Source organism: Pipistrellus kuhlii, unplaced genomic scaffold, assembly GCF_014108245.1.
Source record: "Pipistrellus kuhlii isolate mPipKuh1 unplaced genomic scaffold, mPipKuh1.p scaffold_m20_p_3, whole genome shotgun sequence".
In the NCBI taxonomy this organism is placed as follows: domain Eukaryota; kingdom Metazoa; phylum Chordata; class Mammalia; order Chiroptera; family Vespertilionidae; genus Pipistrellus; species Pipistrellus kuhlii.
The window spans coordinates 134,553,749-134,576,393 of record NW_023425529.1 but is presented as its reverse complement, the minus strand read 5'-3'; the positions used below and the strand labels follow the sequence as shown (position 1 = coordinate 134,576,393).

The window sequence follows — 22,645 nt, the reverse complement described above, 5'->3', positions numbered from 1 at the left end:
AAAAAACATCATAATACAAAAAATCAACAAAACCAAGAGCTTGTTCTTTGAAAGGATAAACAAGATTGATGAACCTCTAGCCAGGCTCACTAAGAAGCAAAGAGAAAGGACCCAAATAAAATCAGAAATGCAGGAGGTGAAGTAACAACCGATCCCACAGAAATACCAACAATTATAAAAAAAATACTGTGAACAACTCTGTTCCAAGATCCGTGACTCTTAATCGTGGCTGCACACTAAATTTACTTGGGTGACTTCAGAAATACCATGTACATATTCTAATCTAGAATTTCTAAGAGGTTTGTGTTGGGGGTGAGGGTTGGTATTAGAGGCAGCTAGTGCAGTCCTATATAGAATGGCAGATCTGTCTTTTAAAAACTCCAGATACTAATGCTCGTCCTGTCTGTCCTTAAGAGGATGGGGTCAGGTTCATTTGCAATGAATGCCTGTCTGTCCTTAAGAGAATGGGGTCAGGTTTATTTGCACATAAAATAAGGATGAAATAGAATGTCCTCAGTTACTTTGATGAATGTTGTTGCTAATAAGAAGGGATGATTGAGGTATAATTGAGTTGAACTTCTTACTAAAAGGACCAGAGCAACATACATTTGACATCATTGTCAAGAGGTTGTAAGATTATCACAATCTTAATGACAAATTCTGTGCTTGTAAAGAGCAAAAGGTCTTTGGCAAAATTACTTTTATCAAATGTCACAAGATGTGACATGGATATTGGACACTGCATATGACCCAATATGAATGGCTTGCAGGGTTGAGCAATTACTTTCACAGGTGTTACGGGCAGCATATATTTTGCTTCACCTTTGAATGGCTTCGCTGATAATGTAGATACTGAGTTAGGGCTTATAGTTTGTGTGGAAGAGAATTTAGCAAATTTTAGTTCTGTTTCTCACTGAAGACTCAAAACAGAACAAGAGGGTTTATTATTATGACATCAGTGTTGCTGCTTTTAGTTAGCTGGTGATTATTTTGTGAGTCATGATATAAACTGGGAAAGGTGCATTATAGTTAGACATGATGGAGCATCAATCATGTGTGCAACAAAGAAGGCAATTCTCCACAGATCTGTACTTGGCTGTCATTCTACAGAAAATTGGTAAATCATTATTATATTTCATGGTCTTGACTTCTTGGAAGGGAAACTGTGAAAATCATGAGTATAATCAAATCACAGACCTCTGGTAACTAAAATATGAAGAATGAACAGCATAAGCCAAGATCCTGCCATACCATATTGAGGTATAATGGCTATTGAAAAGGAAGGTGCTTGTATCAGCTTTTAATATCAAGAGGTTACCCAAAAACTTGACCTCATAGTCTTGATTATACCAGTGAGCACCACTCCTTGATTAGCAATGACTAGTTCAGGTGATAATACAATCTTCTAAGTATGTTAAATATCATGAATATGATAGCTTTTGGTGTTGAAAATAAAATATTAGGATCTGTTAAGAAAATTAAATTCTAATGAGATTTGCTATAACTGCCCAAAGTTGTTCTTTTCTAATGTGTAAATGTTTACATTGATTGAGTTGTAACTGTAAGGTTGAATATATGTGCTGTGTGGAGAGTTATGTTCTCCCACACAGTGGGCTTTCTTGTTGTTTTGTTGATGGTTTCTTTTGCTGTAAAAAAGCTTTTTATTTTGATGTAGTCCCATTTGTTTATTTTCTCTTTAGCTTCCATTGCCCTAGCCTAGGGGCAGTATCAGTGAAGAAGTTCTTTTGGCATACGTCTGAGATTTTGTTGCCTGTGGATGCTTCTAGTATTTTTATGGTTTCCCGTCTGATGTTTAAGTCCTGTATCCATTTTGAGTTTATTTTTGTGCATGGTGTAAGTTGGTGATCTAGTTTCATTCTTTTGCAAGTATCTGACCAATTTTCCCAACACCATTTATTGAAGAGACCGTCTTGATTCCATTGTATATTCATGCCTCCTTTGTCAAATATTAATTGAGCGTAGTGTTTTGGATTGATATCTGGGTTCTCGATTCGATTCCATTGATCTATATGTCTGTTTTTGTGCCAGTACCAGGCTGTTTTGAGAACAGTGGCTTTGTAATACAGTTTGAAGTCTGGTATTGAGATCCCTCCTACTTTACTCTTCTTTCTCAGGATTGCTGTGGCCATTCGGGGTCTTTTATTGTTCCAAATGAACTTTAGGAGAGTTCTTTCTAGGTCAGTGAAATATGCCGTTGGTATTTTAATAGGGAGTGCATTAAACCTATAGATTGCTTTAGGAAGTATGGACATTTTGATGATGTTGATTCTACCAATCCATGAACATGGTATGTTCTTCCATCTGTTTACATCTTCCTCTATTTTTTCAGTGTCGTGTAGTTTTCCGCATATAGGTCCTTTACTTCCTTAGTTAGGTTTATTCCTAGGTATCTTAATTTTTTTGGTGCGATGGTAAATGGAATTGCTTTTTTAGTCTCTGTTTCTATAAATTCGCTGTTGGTGTATAGAAATGCCATAGATTTCTTGGCGTTAATTTTGTATCCTGCTACATTGCCAAATTCATTTATTAAGTCAATTAGTTTTTTAATGGAGTCTTTTGGGTTTTTTATGTACAATATCATGTCATCTGCAAATAAGGATAACTTTACTTCTTCTTTTCCAATTTGGATGCCTTTTATTTCCTCCTCTTGTCTGATTGCAATGGCTAGTACTTCCAGTACTATGTCAAAGAGGAGTGGCGAGAGTGGGCATCCCTGTCTTGTTCCTATTCTTAGAGGGAATGGTTTTAGTTTTTGCCCATTGAGTATGATGTTGGCTGTGGGTTTATCATATATAGCTTTTATTATGTTGAGGTATGATCCTTGTACTCCCACCTTGTTGAGAGTTTTTATCAGGAAAGGGTGTTGGATTTTATCAAATGCTTTTTCTGTATCAGTTGATATGACCATATGATTTTTATCTTTCAATTTGTTTATGTGATGTATCACATTTATTGATTTGCGGATATTGTACCAACCTTGCATTCCTGGAATAAATCCTACTTGGTCATGGTGTATGATCTTTGTGATGCTCTGCTGGAGCCACTTTGCTAGAATTTTGTTGAGGATTTTGGCATCTATGTTCATGAGGGATATTGGCTTGTAATTCTCTTTCATTGAGTTGTCTTTATCAGCTTTTGATATTAGAGTGATGCTGGCTTCATAGAAGGAGTTTGGAAGTGTTCCTTCCTCTTGAATTTTTTGGAATAGTCTGAGGAGGATAGTTTTTAGTTCTTCCTTGAATGTTTGGTAAAACTCTCCTGTGAAGCCATCTGGCCCTGGGCTTTTGTTTGCTGGAAGCTTTTTGATGACTGTTTCAATTTCTTCCCAAGTCACTGCTCTATTGAGATTTTTAGATTCTTCCTGATTGAGTTTTGGTAGTTTGTATTTTTCTAGGAATATGTCCATTTCCTCCAGGTTGTTCTGTTTGTTGGAATAGAGTTGTTCGTAGTATTTTATAACAGTCCTTTGTATTTCAGCGGGATCTGTTGTTATTTCACCTCTTTCATTTCTGATTTTGTTTATTTGGGTCCTCTCTGTTTCTTGGTTAGCCTGGCTAGAGGTCCATCTATCTTGTTTATCCTTTCAAAGAACCAGCTCTTGGTTTTGTTGATCTTATGTATTGTTTCTTTGGTCTCTATGTCGTTTATCTGTGCTCTGATTTTTGTTATTTCCTTCTGCTTACACTGGGCTTTTCTTGTTGCTCTTTTTCTAACTCTTTGAGTTGTAGAGTTAGATAATTTGTTACCATTTTTTCTAGTTTTTTGCAAAAGGCTTGTAGGGATATGAACTTCCCTCTCAAAACTGCTTTTGCTGTGTCCCATAGATTTTGGATAGTTGTGTTTTCATGGTCATTTGTTTCCAGGATGTTTTTAATTTCTTCCTTGATTTCTTTGGTAACCCAGTCCTTGTTTAATAGCATGCTGTTTAGTCTCCATGTGTTTGATTTCTTTGGATTTTTTTCATTGTAGTTAATTTCCAGTTTTATGCCACTATGATCTGAGAAGATGCTTGATATGATTTCTATCTTCTTGAATTTGAAGAGACTTTGCCTATGTCCCAAAATGTGGTCCATCTTTGAGAATGTCCCATGTGCGCTTGAGAAGAATGTATATTCTGTGGCTTTGGGGTGGAATGTTCTGAAGATGTCGATTAATTCCATCTGGTCTAGCGAGTCATTTAGGATTGATATTTCTTTGCTGATTTTTGGTTTAGATGATTTGTCAAAGGGTGATAGTGGGGTATTAAAATCTCCTACTATAATTGTATTGCTATTAATCTCTCACTTAATGTCCTCCAGCAGTTTTTTTATATATTGGGGTGCTCCCATGTTGGGTGCATATAAATTTACCAGGGTTATTTCTTCTTGTTGGATTGCTCTTTAGTATTATGAAGTGGCCTTCATTATCTCTTGTTATGTCCTTCACTCTGAGATCTAATTTGTCAGATATAAGTATTGCTACCCCAGCTTTTTTTTCATTTCCATTCGCCTGGACAACCTTTTTCCATCCCTTCGCCCTCAGTCTGTGTGCATCTTTTTTTCTGAGGTGGGTTTCTTGTAGACAACAGATATATGGGTCTTGTTTTCTTATCCAATCCCACACCCTATGTCTTTTGATTGGAGCATTTAGTCCATTTACATTTAAAGTTATTATTGATGGATACTTATTTGACGCCATTTTTATTCTATACCCCTGTGTTCCTTCTTTGCTTTCTATTTCTTTAATTTTACAGTAGACCCTTTAGCATTTCTTGCATTGCTGGTTTGGTGGAGATAAATTCCCTTAGTCTGTTTTTGTCTGTGAAGCTCCTGATTTCACCTTCACTTTTGATTGATAGCCTTGCTGGGTATAGTATTCTTGGATTCAGACCCTTCCTTTGCATGACTTTGTATATTTCATCCCATTCCCTTCTGGCCTGATAAGTTTCTGTGGAGAAATCAGTTGCTAGTCTGATGGGGGTTCCTTTATATGTAACTTTCTGTCTCTCTGGCTGCTTTTAAAATTCTTTTTTTATCGTTGGTGTTTACCAGCTTAATTATAATGTGCCTAGGGGTTGGTTTTCTGGGGTTCATTTTGCTTGAGACTCTGCGAGCATCTTGGATTTGTGTGGGGTTTTTCTTCTCTATCTCCGGAAAGTTTTCTGTCATTATTTCTTGAAATACGTTTTTCATGTCTTCCTCAATTCCCTTTCCTTCTGGAACCCCTATTATTCTAATATTGTTTTGTTTTGTATTGTCCCAAAGTTCCCTTAGACTTTCCTCCTGTTTTTTAATTTTTTTTCCCAGAAGTTGTTCTAATTGGGTATTTTTTTCCATCTTGTCTTCTAGCTCGCTGATGCAGTCCTCTGCTTCTTCTAATCTACTCTTGATGCTTTCTATTGAGTTCTTTACAGTAGCAATGTCATTTTTCATTTCTTCTTGGTTTTTCTTCATTTCCTCTTGGTTCTTACTCATAATGTCAAATTTGTCTTCCATTCTTTTTAGCCATCTTATGATCATTACTCTGAATTCTTGCTCAGGTAGGTTGCTTGCCTCTATCTTGTTTACTTCCTTTTCTGGTGAAGCCTGCTTTTCTTTCATATGCGGGGTGTTTTTTGGTCTCCCCATGATCTATTATGTCTGGTTGTGTAGTTCTCTCTCTCCTGCTTTGATTTAAAGGCACAAAATACAACACAACCAGGTACAACACACAAGGCACTGAATAGAAATGTGTTTGCAATATTAATAACCACCAATAAGGGTGGTTGTGTTGACTAGAACCCAGAATAACAAAGACATACAATCAAACAAAAAGAACAGGCAAATCAATCTTATAACAAAAAGCATACAACTTCAGTATAGTTAACATTCAACATACAACTTCAAAGAGTTAGAGAGAAAGACTGTTTTTTGTTTTGTTTTGTTTTGTTTTGTTTTGTTTTTAGGACAACTGCGAGGGAGGTGTGAATGGGTTTGGAACAGGTAGTTGGAAATTAGATACATACAAGTAGGATGAAATTTTAGGAGGGGGTAGACAGAAGGAATGGGGAAAATCTAGAGCAGGAAAGGGTTAAGATAAACGGGGTACCAAAGGAAAAGATCGGAAAGAGGGTGAAGGCATAAAGGTAGGGTTGAGATAGAATAAAGCGTTGGAGAAGGAAAGATAGATAAAGACTGTAGAACAGTAATCCTGAAATTTAAAAAAAATATATATATATACAGTGGTGCCTCGCATAAAGAACGCCTCGCACAGCGAACGCTGCACACAACGAACTTCACAGCAACAGGACAATGCTCAAAGGGAAGCGTCATCTGATAACGAGGAGCAACAATCAAACAATCAACCAATCCCAACTGCTGACATCAAGAACATCCTGGTCAAATGGAAAGCAGTTCAGGAGTTTACCAATGCCCACTATCTGGATTCAGCTGAAGCAAACAGGATCAACGATCTTTACTCCGATACTCTTGTCCGTTATTTCCGGCAGATGTTGGAGAAAAGAGAAAAACAAACGACTTTGGACAGGTTTTTCATGAAACCATCGGCCAAAAAGCAGAAAATGGATGAAGATGTGCAAGATTCGGTAGACTCTACTTAGTCTGTCTTAAAATTAAAAAAATGTGTGGTTTTTTTTAAAAAAATTATGTTTTTAGATGTATCTAAATAAAAATAATCACAAAAAATTTATCTTTTTTTTATGTCATCTTAGCATATTTTATGCTACAGAACGAATTATTTTTTTTAACATGTATTGTTATGGGAAAACGCGTTTTACATAACGAACTTTTCGCATAACAAACTTGCTCCTGGAACGAATTAAGTTCGTTGTGTGAGGCACCACTGTATAATCAAATGAAATAAAAATAATAAAAATAAAAGAAAATAAGATGAAAAAGGTAAATTAGTAGTAGTAATAATGTTGATTACATATACAATGTAATAATTATAAAGATAAAATCAAGTGAGGAAAAAGAAAAAAAAATTAGTTTCTTAGTAAACGTTGCAAATAATTAAAACAAAAATAAAAAACAAAAATTTCAAAAATTTAAATAAAATTTGCAGTAATGAAGGTCATTCGCTTCCTCTATTGTTATGATCCAGTCCTAATTTTTAGGCAGATTTTGCTTTGTTTTTATTACACTAGAGTCAATTTGTGGATTAGCCTCTGGGGGCAGTGTTTCTAGGTTGACTTCCCAGATTCTAGAGCACACATGTCAAACACAAGGCCCGCGGGCCAAATCCAGCCCGCCAGGCCTTGCAATGTGGCCCGCACCACGCTGTCATCACTGCACTCCGCTGCGTTCCATCACAATGACGCGCGGTGACATAGGAGGCTTGTGATCTTACGCATGCGCATAGATAACAAGTCACGCGAGATTCAGGAGGCGTGACCTATAGTCCGGCATCCGATGTGGTTGTGCGGTTGGCAGAGCAGAGGAGAGAGTGAGTGTGCGGGCATAAAAAATACACAGCAGAAGCTGCCAGTTCCTGGCATAAAGTGCAGGCATAAAAATCGCAACAGAATCTGCTATCTGTACCCAGCCAGGCATTTATTGACTGACTTTTTTTTCTCCACTCCATCTGCCAAATCAAGCTATCCCTGTGCAATTTTCAACTTTTTCCTTCTAACGCAGATTTCCAATAAACTACATCTTTTACTGCCAATATTGATCCCAAAATGTCCAGGAAAAGAAAAGTTGACGGTGAAGGCAGACAATTTAATGACAAATGGGAAAATGAATACATGTTTGTGCTTAAAGAGGGCAAACCAGTGTGTATATTGTGTTATGAGACAGTGTCGGTGATGAAAGAGTACAATATACGTCGTCATTTTGACACCAAACAAAATGTTAAGTATGGCAAATATACTTTGGAAGAAAAGCATAAAATTGTTAAAGAACTAAAAGGCAAACTACAATCACAGCAGCAAATGTTTACAAAGGCTACAGCGAAAAATGATGCTGCAGTGAAAGCAAGCTTTATAGTGGCTGAAGAAATTGCCCGTACTTCAAGGTGTTTTTCAGAGGGTGCCTTTTTGAAGCAATGCATGCTAAAAGTGTGTGAGCAAGTATGCCCAGACCAGATACAGAGTTTTCAAAATGTCAGTTTGTCAAGAAACACCATTGCAGATAGAGTTCAAGAACTCTCAGGGAATCTATCATCACAGCTGGCCGAACAGGCATGCAGTTATCTCGCTTTTTCACTTGCTATCGATGAAAGCACAGACAACACTGATACAGCGCAGCTGTCCATCTTTATACGTGCTACGAAGACCGACCTCTCTGTCACTGAGGAACTTTTGGATGCAGCTGCCATGCATGGGACGACGACTGGTAGAGATATATTTGAGGCTGTGGAGAAATCTATAAATAATTTTAAATTACCCTGGGAAAAGTTGGTGGGGCTAACTGCCGATGGCGCACCTTCAATGTGCGGAGAAAAGAAAGGCTTGGTTGGACTATTGAAGGAAAGAATGCAAAAAAGTCACTGCCACACACCCTTGATTACTTATCATTGCATTATCCACCAAGAGGCTATGTGTGGAAAAGTTCTGGACATGAATGACATAATGACCACAGTCATTAAAACTATTAACTTTATACGGGCACGTGGCCTGAATCATCGCCAGTTCCAGCAGTTTTTACAGGAGGTGGGTGCAGAGCATGGAGACGTGCCATACCACACAGAAGTAAGATGGCTGAGCAAGAGCGCAGTCCTCAAAAGATTTTTTGAGCTCAGAGAACAAATTGCTCTTTTCATGGAAAGTAAAGGAAAGCCCTTGCCTGAACTGTCGGATCCCGCCTGGCTATGTGATTTTGCTATGATGTGTGACATATGCGAGCATCTCGCCCAACTGAATCTGAAGCTGCAGGGACGCAAACAAGTCATCACGAAGATGTCTGACATGATCACAGTATTCCAGCGTAAACTTCAACTATGGAAGTCCCAACTGGAACAGGACAATCTTGCCCACTTTCCCGTTTGTTTGAGTATCTCAACCACTATTTCTGGTACTTTTCCTTGCAGTCAGCTGGCTACCAAAGTTAGCCGTTTACTAAGTGAATTTGAGCGGCGCTTCTCTGACTTTAGAACACAGCACTCAGGCTTTGACATCTTTGCCAATCCTTTTACAGTTGATGTCAACAATGTGCCCCATCACCTTCAGATGGAGATAATCGAGCTTCAGTCTGACAGTGGCCTGAAATCAAGGTTTCAGGATGTTGAAATTGAGGACTTCTACCCTCTACTGCCCCCTGACTCAATGCCAGAGCTCCGACTTCATGCTGCCCGTATTCTATCCATGTTCGGAAGCACCTATCTTTGTGAATAGATGTTTTCAATAATGAATCTGAACAAAAACAAGCACAGATCACGCATTACCGATGACAACCTCCATGCTGTTTTGCTGGTTGCTACAGCCCAAGAAATAAAACCGAACATTGACTCATTGATCCGGGGAAAACGGTGTCAGACATCTAGCCAGAAAACAAAACAATGAGCATTTTAGGTACATTCCAATATTACTGTTTTGCTTGATACCAATATTACTGTTTTGCTTGATAGCATGTGAGTTGGATAACAGCATTGTTAGGGAAAAGATTGTTCCACTCATTTTAAATTCACATTTCTGGTTAACATTGTCAGTTTATGACTGTTCAGTAAACCATTCGGCCCGCGATTTAGGCTGGATTTTAGATTTTGGCCCCTTCTCTGATTGAGTTCGACACCCCTACTCTAGAGCCTCTCCAGCTTTTTTTTTTTTTTTTTTTTTTTTTTTTTTTTTTTTTTTTTTCCTTTCTGAAGCAGGAACTATGGAGGGGGGAGGGGGGAGGGGGCAGGTCGGAGCAACTGCAATCTCCCGCAACTCTCCGATATCCCTCCGAGGCAGATCCAGATGTGTTGCTCTTTAGATAACTCCCCTGTTAGGAGCCCTGTCCCCTTTCATGGGTGACAACCGCCCAACAGCTGGGGCTTCTACTTGTAATCACCGCCCTTGTCCTCCAGCTTCCGCGCGCTCTGTGCGCACAGGCTTTTGTCTTCGCCACAAGCACTCTCCACCCTCTCCCCAGGAAATCTGACCTTTTCTGGAGCAGTGGGGCACTTCAGTGCAGCCAGGTGTTCGCGCAGCCTGGGATCCGCATTCTGGGGGTCACAGATGCTTGGTGGTCCCTGCGGCTGTGGATATTCAGGCCTCTGACAGGATCCTATCTTCCTCTCAAGATGGCGAGGTTTCCTGTCCAAGCCGGTAGGTAGCTCCGGGCAGGGTCATAGCCCGCGTGGGTGCTTCCCTCTGAGGGGTACCTCTGTCAGCGGCCCCCCAGCAGTTTCTTGTGGTGTTCGCTGTCTCCCAGCTTGCCGATAAACACTCACAGCACAAGACCCTCAGTTGCTCTCTCTTTCTGCTTCGGGAGAGGGCTCAGAATCCGCCCATCTATTCTTCCACCATCTTACCTCCTTCTCCTCTTCTTCCCTTTTATTACCTATCAGCCCTTCAGTCATTGTCTTTCATTCATTTAAAATTTAGTGTCTGCCTCATAGTGTTTTCTCAGTCTGAGTTTTGTCACACTCATGAGTGACTTCAATATCTATGTGAATGACATCATACAATATAAATTATATGAACCCCTTATATCTTGTAAACTTTACTTCCACATTCATTATGGTTATTCCCAGCACCCATTCTGAATCTGGCACATCTCAAACTTTGAATTCTTTAAGTTTACACAACCATAATCTGATCACAAGTTCTCCTTCTTCTACAGTACTTAGCTTTACTTAACTTTAGTTGGCCATTGACATTATCAGTGCTCATCTCTATTGCCCTCTGGTTTTTTACTCTTTCTTTTTTTAGGTAAAAGTTTCATTTACCTAAGTTAGAGATTATTTATTCTCTTCACCTATACTCTTAGCAGTATCCTCAATTCCCTTACCATCCTAGTCTTGATGCTAAAGCATGGCAAAACTTTAGGCATGAATCAATGTCTATATTTTTCATGTCTGTCTTAGGTTTCAGAAAAAAAATATACACATGTATAGTTTGTCATATGGTTTCCAGATCCAATTAATTTCAGTATGATGGGCAGTAATCCTCCAGTTTTGTAGTTTTAGACTATTTGGTTTAAGATCTTTTGAGAATTTGATGAAAGATATGTGCTTTCTTTTCAGAATAAATAGATACAAGAACATATACACAGAAATTGACTTACAGATTTAGGAGATTCACATATCTCCTGAAGCTCATTAAAAGAATTCCCAGAAGCCCTTTGGATCAGGTTTAAAAACTTCTTATCTCAGTACTTTATTTGTTCCATTCAGCATCATACCTTTTCTGTAATCTTCAGATTCTCTGCTTCCTTTTTCATCTCAGCACATGACCTCTATTAGAACAAAAATAAAAACTGTTAGGTGGGAAATTCTTTAGCCCACCAACTCTACAAACACATTTGCATCCATACTACTACTTTGCTGCTTTTAATGTAATATTTATGAAGCCTATCTATATCTTTTCCTTAGAGATCAAGTTCTGTTTCTTGTCTCCTCTCTGACCTGTTTAGTTAGCCTCATTATTTTTACTCTTTTAAACTTCTTCAACTCTCCATCATTTTAAAGCACCAAAGTCTTTCCTTCAACTTCATTTTCCCTTTAGTTGTTGGTTCTTTCTTTTTCTCTTTCCTGCTGAGATGCCTGAAGGGATTTTACATATTCTCTGACCCCACTGTTAGCATCTCATCTGCTACAGTGTTGTTTCTACTCCTACCAGAGACTTTCTTCTTGCTAAAAAGTTGAGTGGTCAGTTGATGTCTCTCTAAAGCACTTAGCATGTAGATTATTTCCCCCTTCTTGAAACCTTCTTTTCCAATAACTCACTTCATTTATCAGAATTCATTATTCCTCATTGGTATGTCCTAGATTTCTACTAGTTTTTCTTTCTCTGTCCATACTGACAGTGTTAGAAGAGATTCAGAATGAAAACCAGGATTTCTTCTTTTCTCTTTTTAATCATCTTCATTCATTTTCATAGTTTAAAAATGTTACCACCGTGTACCTTGTTGAATAAGCAAAAATCCTTCCTGGCCTCATATCAATCATTTGCCAAGTCCAATCAGTTATTATTATTTTTACATAGCTGTCAAGTTCATTGTTTTCAATCTACTCCGTTCCTAGTTTGTGCCTCGATCTTAACTCACCCATTTATTGTGAATTTTTTTAAACTAGGTTTCCACCTGTTAATCTTGCCTCTTTCCATTCATTTTTCATTGCATACTGAAAAATTATTAAAAATATTTTAAAGTATCATAATAACATTGTCTCAAAATCGAGCCCTTCTGTTATGTATGGATTATTTCTATAATAGATGATCATTCTAATTACAGATAATGATTACTAAAAATGGTTAATAAATGGTAAATAAAGTGATACAAGAACGGATCTAAGGATGTTATTTATCATAATTGTTATCATTTATTATGTTAACTCTGTGCCAAGCGCTTGACATATGTGAGCTTCCTTATTGTTCATAAGGACCTTATGGATTATTATTATCTTCTTTGCTATAACAGAGAAAAATGAGATGCAGAAAGGATGAGTAACTTGTTCAAAGTCATGGTCATGCTGGTGTTACTTGTTGGAGCCAGGATTCACACCCAAATCTCTAAGCTTAAGCTTTTAGCAACTGCTGCATAGCCTCTCAGGATACTGCATTCTGATTCATTAACTACTATATTAAAATCTTAAGTTATATCCCAGTGAAGAAAAATAGAGAACAGGACATAAAATCAGTTGTTTTTTATAGTTCCTGAATTGAATTCCAGTTAAATTATTGCATGATTATATCATCCAATAAATACTTATAGAGATCTCCAACAATGCTATTCACTGATAAAGATTAAAGAAATTTTCTTCTATAACAAAAGTAGCACCAGTCTTTCAGAACAATTAAAAATTGTGTCTATAATTAGGATAATAAATTCAGGAAATCTTTTAAATAATGTCCTTAAAATAATTATGCCATTTTAATCTTTGTATCCTGAGCACTTAGAATGGAGACAGTAACATAGCACTTAAATAAGTTTTTACTGAATATTTATATTAGTACCTATTATCTCTTTTCCTTATGCATTGCTTGTTTATTATTTCAGTTGGGTCTTTTAAGATATTGACTTAATTTTTTTTTTAACCTAGGGGATGTCCCACTCTTGTTCAAGCATTGCCAGGTCCTAGCACACAAGTTACTGCAGGCAGCAACCATACGGCAGTACTTTTAATGGATGGACAGGTCTTCACATTTGGAAGTTTTTCTGTAAGGAATTTTTAAAGCATTGATAATATTCATTGTATCATTGTCTTACAATTTGTCTACATGAGCCTTTTTTTTTTTCTCCAGTGAAATTCTTATTGCATATACGTATTTCCTGTCTCTGCCCTTAATACACACAAAACTTGAATGACATTACTTTGAAATAATTTGGTTTTCTAGTTTAGCATTAGAATTTATTGAATTTAATAAAAAGCTGTGTTATAATTAGAATGTTTATTCCAGGTCAAAGTCTTTTAAGCTTTCAGTAGAGCTAATTCTATCATTTGAAAACTAATTTCTCATCTAATTTGTAAAGATTCATTTTTCTTTAACATATAGAATTCTATCTTAGAACTTTTTAAAAGTCTAGTTTTCTTATTAGATTTGTTTAAAATAATAGTTTCCTTTTTCTTCTTTCTCCATTTGCCTGTCTGCTTCATTCTTTTTCTCTTAACTACAGTAGAGATCAAGGAACAGCTCCATAAGATTGCTAATAAACCTGTAATATCTCTGATATAGATAAATATTCAGAACTCTGTAACCTAAGTCGTTGGGATACAATTTGCAGCTCTTTATTATTTAAAAAAAATTTTTTTAAGTGAACTTTAAAAAATCTTTTATTTGGAAATTATTTGAAGCATATAAAAAGGTTGTGTAGTTCCTCTAGTTATGTCCCTGAAAATTTTGAGCTGCTGTCTCTGTGCTGGGAGTGAATTTATAAGCAAGCGACTTCATGGGCCAGCTCTTTAAGGGGAGCATCTCATTCTCCCACAGCCCTTTGTCTTTCTCAGACATAACCCCCACTGGTCTGACAGCCAAATGTTATAGCTGGTCCCTGGGCTGGGGCTGAAACCTCTGAAGCTGTTATCACTCCCGATTCTTTTTCTTTTTTAAAAATATGTTTCTTTATCGATTTCAGAGAAAAAGGGAGAAGGGGAGAGAGAGAGAAATAATAATGATGAGAGAGAATAATTGATTGGCTGCCTCCTGCACACCCCCTACTAGAGATGGAGCCCTCAACCTGGTCACATGCCCTTGACCAGAATCAAACCAGGCTGCTGCTCTGTCTACTGAGCCAAACCTGCTAGGGCCTTCCTGATTCTTAATAGCCATAATGTTGGTGTGGGTCCTGCCCATCTGCATCTCCAACCCTCCTACCAGTCTAGACGTGGTTTCTTCTTTTTATCCTGTTCAGCTAGTCTTCAGGTGGTTATCAGTGATTGTCGTCTTAGAATTTAGTTATAATTTTGATGTGCTCATGGAAGAAGGCTAGCTCAGACCTTACCTTCTATGCCCTCTTGACGAAAAGTCTCAAAATCTTATTCTTTTTTACATCTATATAATATTCCACTGTGAATATATACTATAGTTTTTTCAATTAAATTTTTTAAAATATATTTCATTGATTTTTCACAGAGAGGAAAGGAGAGAGATAGAGAGTTAGAAACATTGATGAGAGAGTCATCAATCAGCTGCCTCTTGCACTTCCCCTACTGGGGATGTGCCTGCAACCAAGGTAAATGCCCTTGAACGGAATCGAACCCGGGACCCTTCAGTTCTCAGGCCGACGCTCTATCCACTGAGCCAAATCAGTCTTGGCTCAATTAATTTTTTTATATAATTAAATGACAATTTTATTCAAGGGTCTGAAGATTTGCAAATCATAAAACAGGAGCAGATAGCACCCAACGTATTCTGAAGGAAAGATAAAAATTGACAGTTTTTAATAGTAAAAAGTACATTCTTGAGAGGAGTAAGTCCTACAATTTTGGCTTCTGGATTAGTTTTAGATGGCAATCTTCCAGATGTACAGTGGTCTAGACACATGAACATTCTTTCCTAAATTCTTCAGAGCATAATCTATAGGATTTATATACTTATCTTCAGGAATTGATATACATGGAAAAGTTCAAAAGTTTATGTCTTTGAGCTAGTTATAGTAAAATAAAACCTATTCCTCACGTTTCAGGCCATTCTGATTTAAGTGGTTTTTGTTACCTTTGATCTGGTAACTCAATTTTTATGCTTGGACATTTAAGTACTTTCCAATATTTTTGAGTGATAGCAATAAATATTGTTAGAGATGTATTTTTAAGGAAAATTTTTAGAAGTAAGATTGCTGGGTTGCAGGTTAAATACCTGTGTAGTTTTGTGAGATATTATCAGTTCCCTTCTCTTTTGTATTCTCACCAGCAGTATGTGAGGTTGCCTGTTTCTCCACAATCTTGTCAACAAATGTGTTATCTTGCCTTTTAATTTGCATCAATCAGATGAGTGGAAAAATGGCCCTAAATACTGTGAAGTCTTTTTCTTGTAGTTAGTGCTGTGAACCTTCAAGTCTTTACTCGTATTTAGTTTTCTGACATTTTCTTTTTGTGGGGATGCTTTGCTAAGACCTGCATACTCTTCTGCTCTCTTTCTCAAGCTCCCACCACAACCCCCTTTGTGCTCTCCACCCCGCAGACTTGCGGCAGGTGGGTGAAGAAAACTCCATTGAATTAGTTTTTTCTCTCTGGTTACAGAGGTTATGAAATCTGCTTTTTCCTAAAACTGCTGACGGCTTGATTTGTGAGTGGTTTTATTTGGTCTGTGTATTGGTTTTGTGGGGAATGTGAGTGATAATACTTGAAATCAAACAGTCATTATTATCCTCTAGCCCCAAAAGTCCTATTTGTGAACTTTAATGAATTTAAATATGGTTTATTTATAATCAGGCATTTATCATATTTTTGGTCTGCTTTTCTTCTCATTAGTTGGTTGATAGTAAAGGAATAGATATTTAATTCAATAGTCAATGAAAAATATTTCTTTTCTCTCCCAAAGCATAATATATCCCTGACTATAATGTATTTTGCTCACTGTTTACATTTTTATGCTTTTCTTTTTCTTTGTCAAAAAATAAGGATAGTCATTGAAAGAAGTGGGAAATGAGCATTGAATTTTTTTGGCTTCTTCTCCAGTCACGTGCTTGAATATTTTTGGCTGCTTCCAGCCATTTTACCTTCCCCGGTTTATCAAGGGGTTGATCCAAAAGTGCTTTTACAGTCAGTTTATAGCTGTATTTTCTTTCTGTGGTGGTGAAGGAATAACAACAAAAACCATTAGATACCTGGTAGTTGGCTGAGAACTAAGCTATTGGCAGTACACAGGCATTTTTGTTCTTTTTTCCTTTTCTCTAGTTTATAATTCCCATCACTTGTAAATATCCTTGGGTACTATGATACAGCATTTTCTGCTCTCCAGATGATTTTTGGAAGAGGGACACTGGAGAGAGAGAAAGATCCTATGCCAAGAGGGGATAAATATTTACCAATCTATCTACATTCTTTTACAGCTAGTAGCATAGAGAAATTTCCTGTTACTTTTCAAATTAAGCTCTTACCTAACCAGGTACCAAACAGACAGCAAATAAGTGAGTTAGCAATTATTTACTTAAGATATCATACCTTATTGTTGATTCTGTTGTTTGTATTGAACTATAAATGAAGTTTCTTGATGATCATCTGAAAAAAATGTGTTTTTCTAGTTCTATCCACAATTGTGGTATTTGTTATTTTGGTCTTTTACCCAAATGTTTCCAGATTGTGTGAATTCAGTAGATTTTCTGTGATACTGTAACTTAAAATGTCAAAGTGATTTTTTTTTAATGAGCTATTTGTAACACTAATTTTTAAGTATATTATGTATTTATATATTTTTCATTTAAATGTAAATGAAGACAGTCACAGTATTTCAAGGTGATTTCTTACATGGAAAAATATTTTGTTTCTTAATTATTTTTTATTAATACACTTTGTGCCTGGCCAGCATGGCTCAGTAGTTGAGCATCTATCTATGAACGAGGAAGTTGCTGGTTTGATTCCTGGTCAGGGCACATGCCCGGGTTGTGCACTTGATCTTACAGTAGGAGGTGTGCAGGAGACAGCCAATCAATGATTCTCTCTCATCATTAATGATTCTCCCTCTCCCTTCCTCTCTGAAATCAATAAAAATACGTTTTTTAAAAATAATACACTGTGATCTATTAGGGGTAGAATTCCTAGGAATAATGAAAATTATTTTATACTTTTATATATGTTTGGTATAAATTTCACGTGAATTTAATTTATGACTAATAATGTCTCATAGAGCTGTTTTTATCTACTGTCTCACTTTATAAAAATTATAGATTATTCAGTAATACTGTTAATATTGATGCATTTAATCTTTCAGAAAGGACAGCTGGGCAGACCAATTCTGGATGTGCCATATTGGAATGCAAAACCAGCTCCTATGCCTAACATTGGATCAAAATATGGAAGAAAAGCTACATGGATAGGTGCAAGTGGGGATCAGACTTTCTTAAGAATTGATGAAGCACTTATTAATTCTCATGTGCTTGCTACATCAGAAATTTTTGCCAGTAAACACATAATAGGTAATACCCAAAACAAACTGACATCCCCACCATAAATCTTTATCTTGATTAATAGTAAATGGTTCATTTTTCCCTATTATGAGATATAATCTTATAGTTTTTTTTCTTTCTTTCTCTGAATAAATTTAAAAGAAGCTTCTGAGTGTGTTTTTTAAATTTGTCTGTTTGCTGGAAGAATGCAATAATTGAGAGATCTAGAGACAAATTATTTATAAGCTAGAGAGTAGTAGAAATATAAGCTACATTTTAACCTAATTGAAAGGAGGGATTTTTCTGTATTGGTTCTTAATATATTATAGAAATTAATTTTAGAAGGTTTCATAAGTCAAACTTATCAATCCATACTTGTGTCCATGATACCACCCTATATAAAAATAAAAGCCAAGCGACAGAAACGACCACAGTCCTTTTTCCCATCCGGCAGCCCTCCAGTGAGCGGTTCCGGGCAATCAGGCAGAGTGCTTAGGAGTGATCAGGGAGGCACAGGTGGTTAGGGGCAATCAGGCAGGCAGAGATGGTTAAGGGCAATCAGTCAGGCAGAGTGCTTAGGGGTGATCAGGCAGGCAGTAAGGGGCGATCAGGCAGGCAGTAAGGGGCGATCAGGCAGGCTGAGGCAGTTATGTGCCAGTATCCTGGATTGCAAGAATGATGTTCAGCAGTTGGACATCACCTGAGAGGTGTCCCCCCCCCTCCCTGTCACCCCTCATGCACAAATTTGGTGCACCAGGCCTCTAGTTGATTATATAATAGAGTAGTATAGTGTAGAAACTAACAGCATGTGTTGTAGATCTAGACAGCCTGAGATATTAATCCTGATTCTGCTATTTAAAGGGTTTTCATTTAACCTCTAAGTTTCAGTTTCTTCATCTGTAAAATGAAGAAAATAATAATACTTACCTTATAAGTTGGGGAAATATAAAAAGGTAATGCATCTTTTAAATATGTAACTATCTTTTCTCAAGGCTTGGTACCTGCTTCTATGTCAGAACCTCCTCCATTTAAATGTCTTCTGATAAATAAAGTGGATGGGAGTTGTAAAACTTTTAATGACTCTGAACAAGAGGATCTGCAAGGATTTGGTGTGTGTCTTGATCCTGTGTATGATGTCATTTGGAGGTAAGCTCTGTTTATAAACTAGAATAGTAAATAAATTTTGATAAAATTCTGTTCTTGTGGTACTATGAAATTTATGTGTGGATAGATTTTTCATATCTGAGAACTTTTCTGTTTAACTGTTAACCAACTTTTATCATAGTGATTCACAGGGACTCTTACAGTAGAGTGTAGTGACTTAGAGCAAAGTGTTCTGGACCAAACTGCCTATAAGTATATTCCAGCTCCACAATTTACTTTCTGTGTGCCTTTGGAAAAGTTATTGTGACTCTGTGTTCCTCACTTATAAAATAACTAGAGGCCCGATACAGGAAAATCTGTGCAAGAGTAGGCCTTCCTTCCTTCCCCTGGCTGTTGGCATCAGCTTCCCTCCTTGCAACCTCCCACAGGCATTCAGGACCCCTGCCAGCTTCCCCCCAAGCAGGCGGAAGGCACCTGGAACCAATGGCAGCTTCCTCAGACCAGGCCCCAGCTTTGTCAGGAAGGAAATCTGGTCTATCCAGTCAATTAGCATATTACTCTTCTTTTAGTATAGATAATAGTCAATCTACTTCCTAGATTGGTATGAGAATTGGGGAACTTAGAACAGAGGCACTTCTATATTAAGTGCTATAGAAGTGTTGGATACTGTCTTAATAATTAGAAGTTTTACTTTAAAGAGTTTTGTTGTCTATTTTAGTCTGTCAGCATTGTTATCTAAAATTGTATAGAATTCAAATATCTTAATTATTACCAACTCTGTAGCAGAAATTATGCCAAGGACATTCGAGAATAAGATATGAGCTTGCCCTTCAGGAATGTATATAACTAAATTCCCATATTAGTAGAGAAATATGTAGGGTTATTAAACTCTAGAAATGATAAAAAATGGAGAGGTGGATATAGGCACCATAATTTATTATGGTGCTTTATATACAAAATGAGTAGAGAAAAAAGTTCTCCTCAGAGGTTTTAGCTTTGAATGCTATAGGAATTGTATCTTGCCATTACTAGGGTAGCTCATCAAAGCTTTTTTTATTTTTCCCCTTCTTGAATAGTTTATTTGGCCTGCATAGTTTAATAGGCCTGAATTCAGATAAGTTGAAAGGTTGATATGGTATGAGTGAGGAAGGGGAAAGACTTTTTCATTTTCTTCTGCCCATGCCTGCTTTCATTTCTATCAGTCCATCAAGTCTTAAGAGGGATGTTTGTTTGTTTTTATCAGTCCTGAGGCCTGCATTCAGAGAGTAGGCATTACAGTAGGCATTCTCCAGGTTGCTGATCAGCTTACTATCTTATTTGGGCATTTCATTAGACGCTCTGGAGGCCATAATTGAGTTGGGTAGTATTTTTGAATCTCCCTGGAAGATTTATACAATATAAATTAAATAACAAGAGACTAGAGGTGAGTCCTGTACTAATTCTTATGAAGACAATGAGGTACTAAGAACCAAAATTAAGTGTGTTTATAGTGCAATAGAATGGATAGAATGGCAGGGATAGAGAAGTGAATTGTGTACAGGAAGAATTATTTACTGATTAAAAGTCAATATACTGTCAAATTACAGCGGGGAGGGTAGGGAGATATGGGGGAAGATAAGAGATCAACTGAAGGACTTGTATGTATTCATATAAGCATAAGCAATGGATGAAAAACTCTGGGGAGGGAGGACATGTATGAGAGTGGGGGTGGGGTGGGATTGGTAAGGTATGTGCACATATAATACCTTAATAAAAAAAAATGAGAAAAAAAATAAAAATGCTAAGGTTAAAAAAAGTCAATATACTAGATATTTCATTTTATTTTTTATATTCCTTATGTTTTATTTTAAAATGAAGTAAATTTGCATTAACAAAAAATAAAAATTGGCAGTTTGCAATTTGTTTCTAGGTACATAAAGTAAATTAGAAATGTATTCTCTAAACTAGATTATAGTAGAACTAAGATTCTAAACAGCCAGGGGTCTTAGCAGCACTCCGAAGTGTGAAGTGTAGTGTATAGTTGGTTAAACCTTGCCTTTTTCACAAATGGTGACAGCAGTGGGACAGATGATCTTAAATACCTTGCCAGGTCCTTGACCCAAAATAGAGATTAAAAGATGAAGGACAGTCTTCTCTCTGTTTTAGTAAACTAGCTAGATGGCGTTTTTCTTTCATTAGAATCAGACTTTCATTTTATTATCCTAACTTCTGGCTGCTTTGTGTTTTTTAGTAGTATATTTGTGGTTTACAGCTCGTAAGGCATTTTGGATTTCTTATCATTTTTACAAGAGGCCCAATGCATGAAATGTGTGCAAGAGTAGGTCTTCCCAACCCCAGCTGCCTTGGCCCTTGTGGCTCTGGCTGCCTTGGCCCTTGCAGCCCTGGCTTTATCCAGAAGGATCGTTCTGCTGTTCAGCTGTTCGGTTGATTTGCATATTACGCCTTTATTATTATATATTGCTACTTTTCTTTTAGTAAGTTTGAACATCTGCATAATTCTCTTTGTGCTTGCTTTTTGAGAACAGCATTCCATGTCTTTTGACCACTTTTGATTGTCTCTTACTGGCTTTCAAGAGCTTTTATAATTCTGGATATTGTTTTATCATACTTTCTTTTAAAATGGAATTTTTATTGTACACATGCTACATACCTATATGTATGCATCTGTTAAGTATATTGTTCTATATTCATGAAGTATTATGATCTATATTGCTATATTTAAATTGTTTTACTTATAAGTGACATAAATTCTGTATATATTTAGTTCAGATATGGAAAATAATGAGCTACATTTGTCCTGTCTAAACTGCCTTTTTCTCTTTGTATCCTCAATTATTTTAGAAATTAAACTGTATGTTGAGGTGCTATAATTATTCTCTCTCTTAAAAGGTTTCGACCAAATACTAAAGAACTGTGGTGTTACAATGCAGTGGTTGCTGATGCCAGACTTCCTTCTGCAACAGACATGCAGTCCAGATGCAGTATTCTAAGTCCTGAACTTGCATTACCAACAGGATCAAGGGCTCTCACCACCCGATCTCATGCAGCTTTGCACATTCTAGGTAGGGTTGCTATATAATGATCAAATAATTTTAGCTAATTTTCATTGTATGTCGAGTATTTTTAAAGAGAATTTAATTTTGTATATTTTGTCATGTTTGTTAAATAATATGCTAAATGTAAAATAGGTTATATCCTATTAAGAGATTTATCCTACAGAAAATAATACCTCAAACTTGTACCAACACTATGAAAGATTCATTCATGCCAAATATAAAGCAGCCTGGATACAATTTTCCAATATAACTATTGTAGATTTTTAAAACTAATTTTAGTTCAACCCAAATACATAAAGTTTAGAGGTCTACACTGGATATTCAAGTGTAAAAGTATATTTAATTTATATACATTATTTTAAAATAAATTCTATAAAATATTAATTAATTTTATATAATTTATATACATTATTTTAAAATAAATTCTATAAAATATTATATTAATTTTATAAATACAACTTCTCTTTATACAATACAGTTTTCCACAGCACATCAACTTCATTTCTATTTAATTAATTAGGGATATAGCATTCTCTCTTTATATATATATATATATGTGTGTGTGTGTATGTGCCTAGATATGCTATGTACTAGAGGCCCAGTGCACAAAATTTGTGCATGGGTATGTGTGTCCCTCAGCCCAGCCTGCACCCTCTCCAATCTGGGTTCCCATGAGGCCTGATCAGACATTCCTCTCACAATACAATACTGCTGGCTCCAAACTGCTCGCCTGCCTGCCTTCCTTCCTGCTTGCCTCTAATTGCTTCTGCCTGCCAGCCTGCTCACCCCTAATAGCTCCCC

General features: G+C 36.7%; 1 protein-coding gene across 17 annotated transcripts in view; it reads left to right on the top strand.

Annotated features, from left to right (window-relative positions):
* Positions 1 to 22,645, top strand: part of MYCBP2 (MYC binding protein 2) — a 256,367-nt gene that overhangs the window by 91,965 nt on the left and 141,757 nt on the right. For all 17 annotated transcript variants that reach the window (XM_036455729.2, XM_045588714.1, XM_036455734.2 and 14 more), the window contains 4 exons: positions 13,183 to 13,300; positions 17,510 to 17,714; positions 18,677 to 18,830; positions 21,678 to 21,850. In XM_036455729.2, the coding sequence (XP_036311622.1) occupies positions 13,183 to 13,300; positions 17,510 to 17,714; positions 18,677 to 18,830; positions 21,678 to 21,850 (650 nt within the window). The remainder of the gene's footprint in view (positions 1 to 13,182; positions 13,301 to 17,509; positions 17,715 to 18,676; positions 18,831 to 21,677; positions 21,851 to 22,645) is intronic.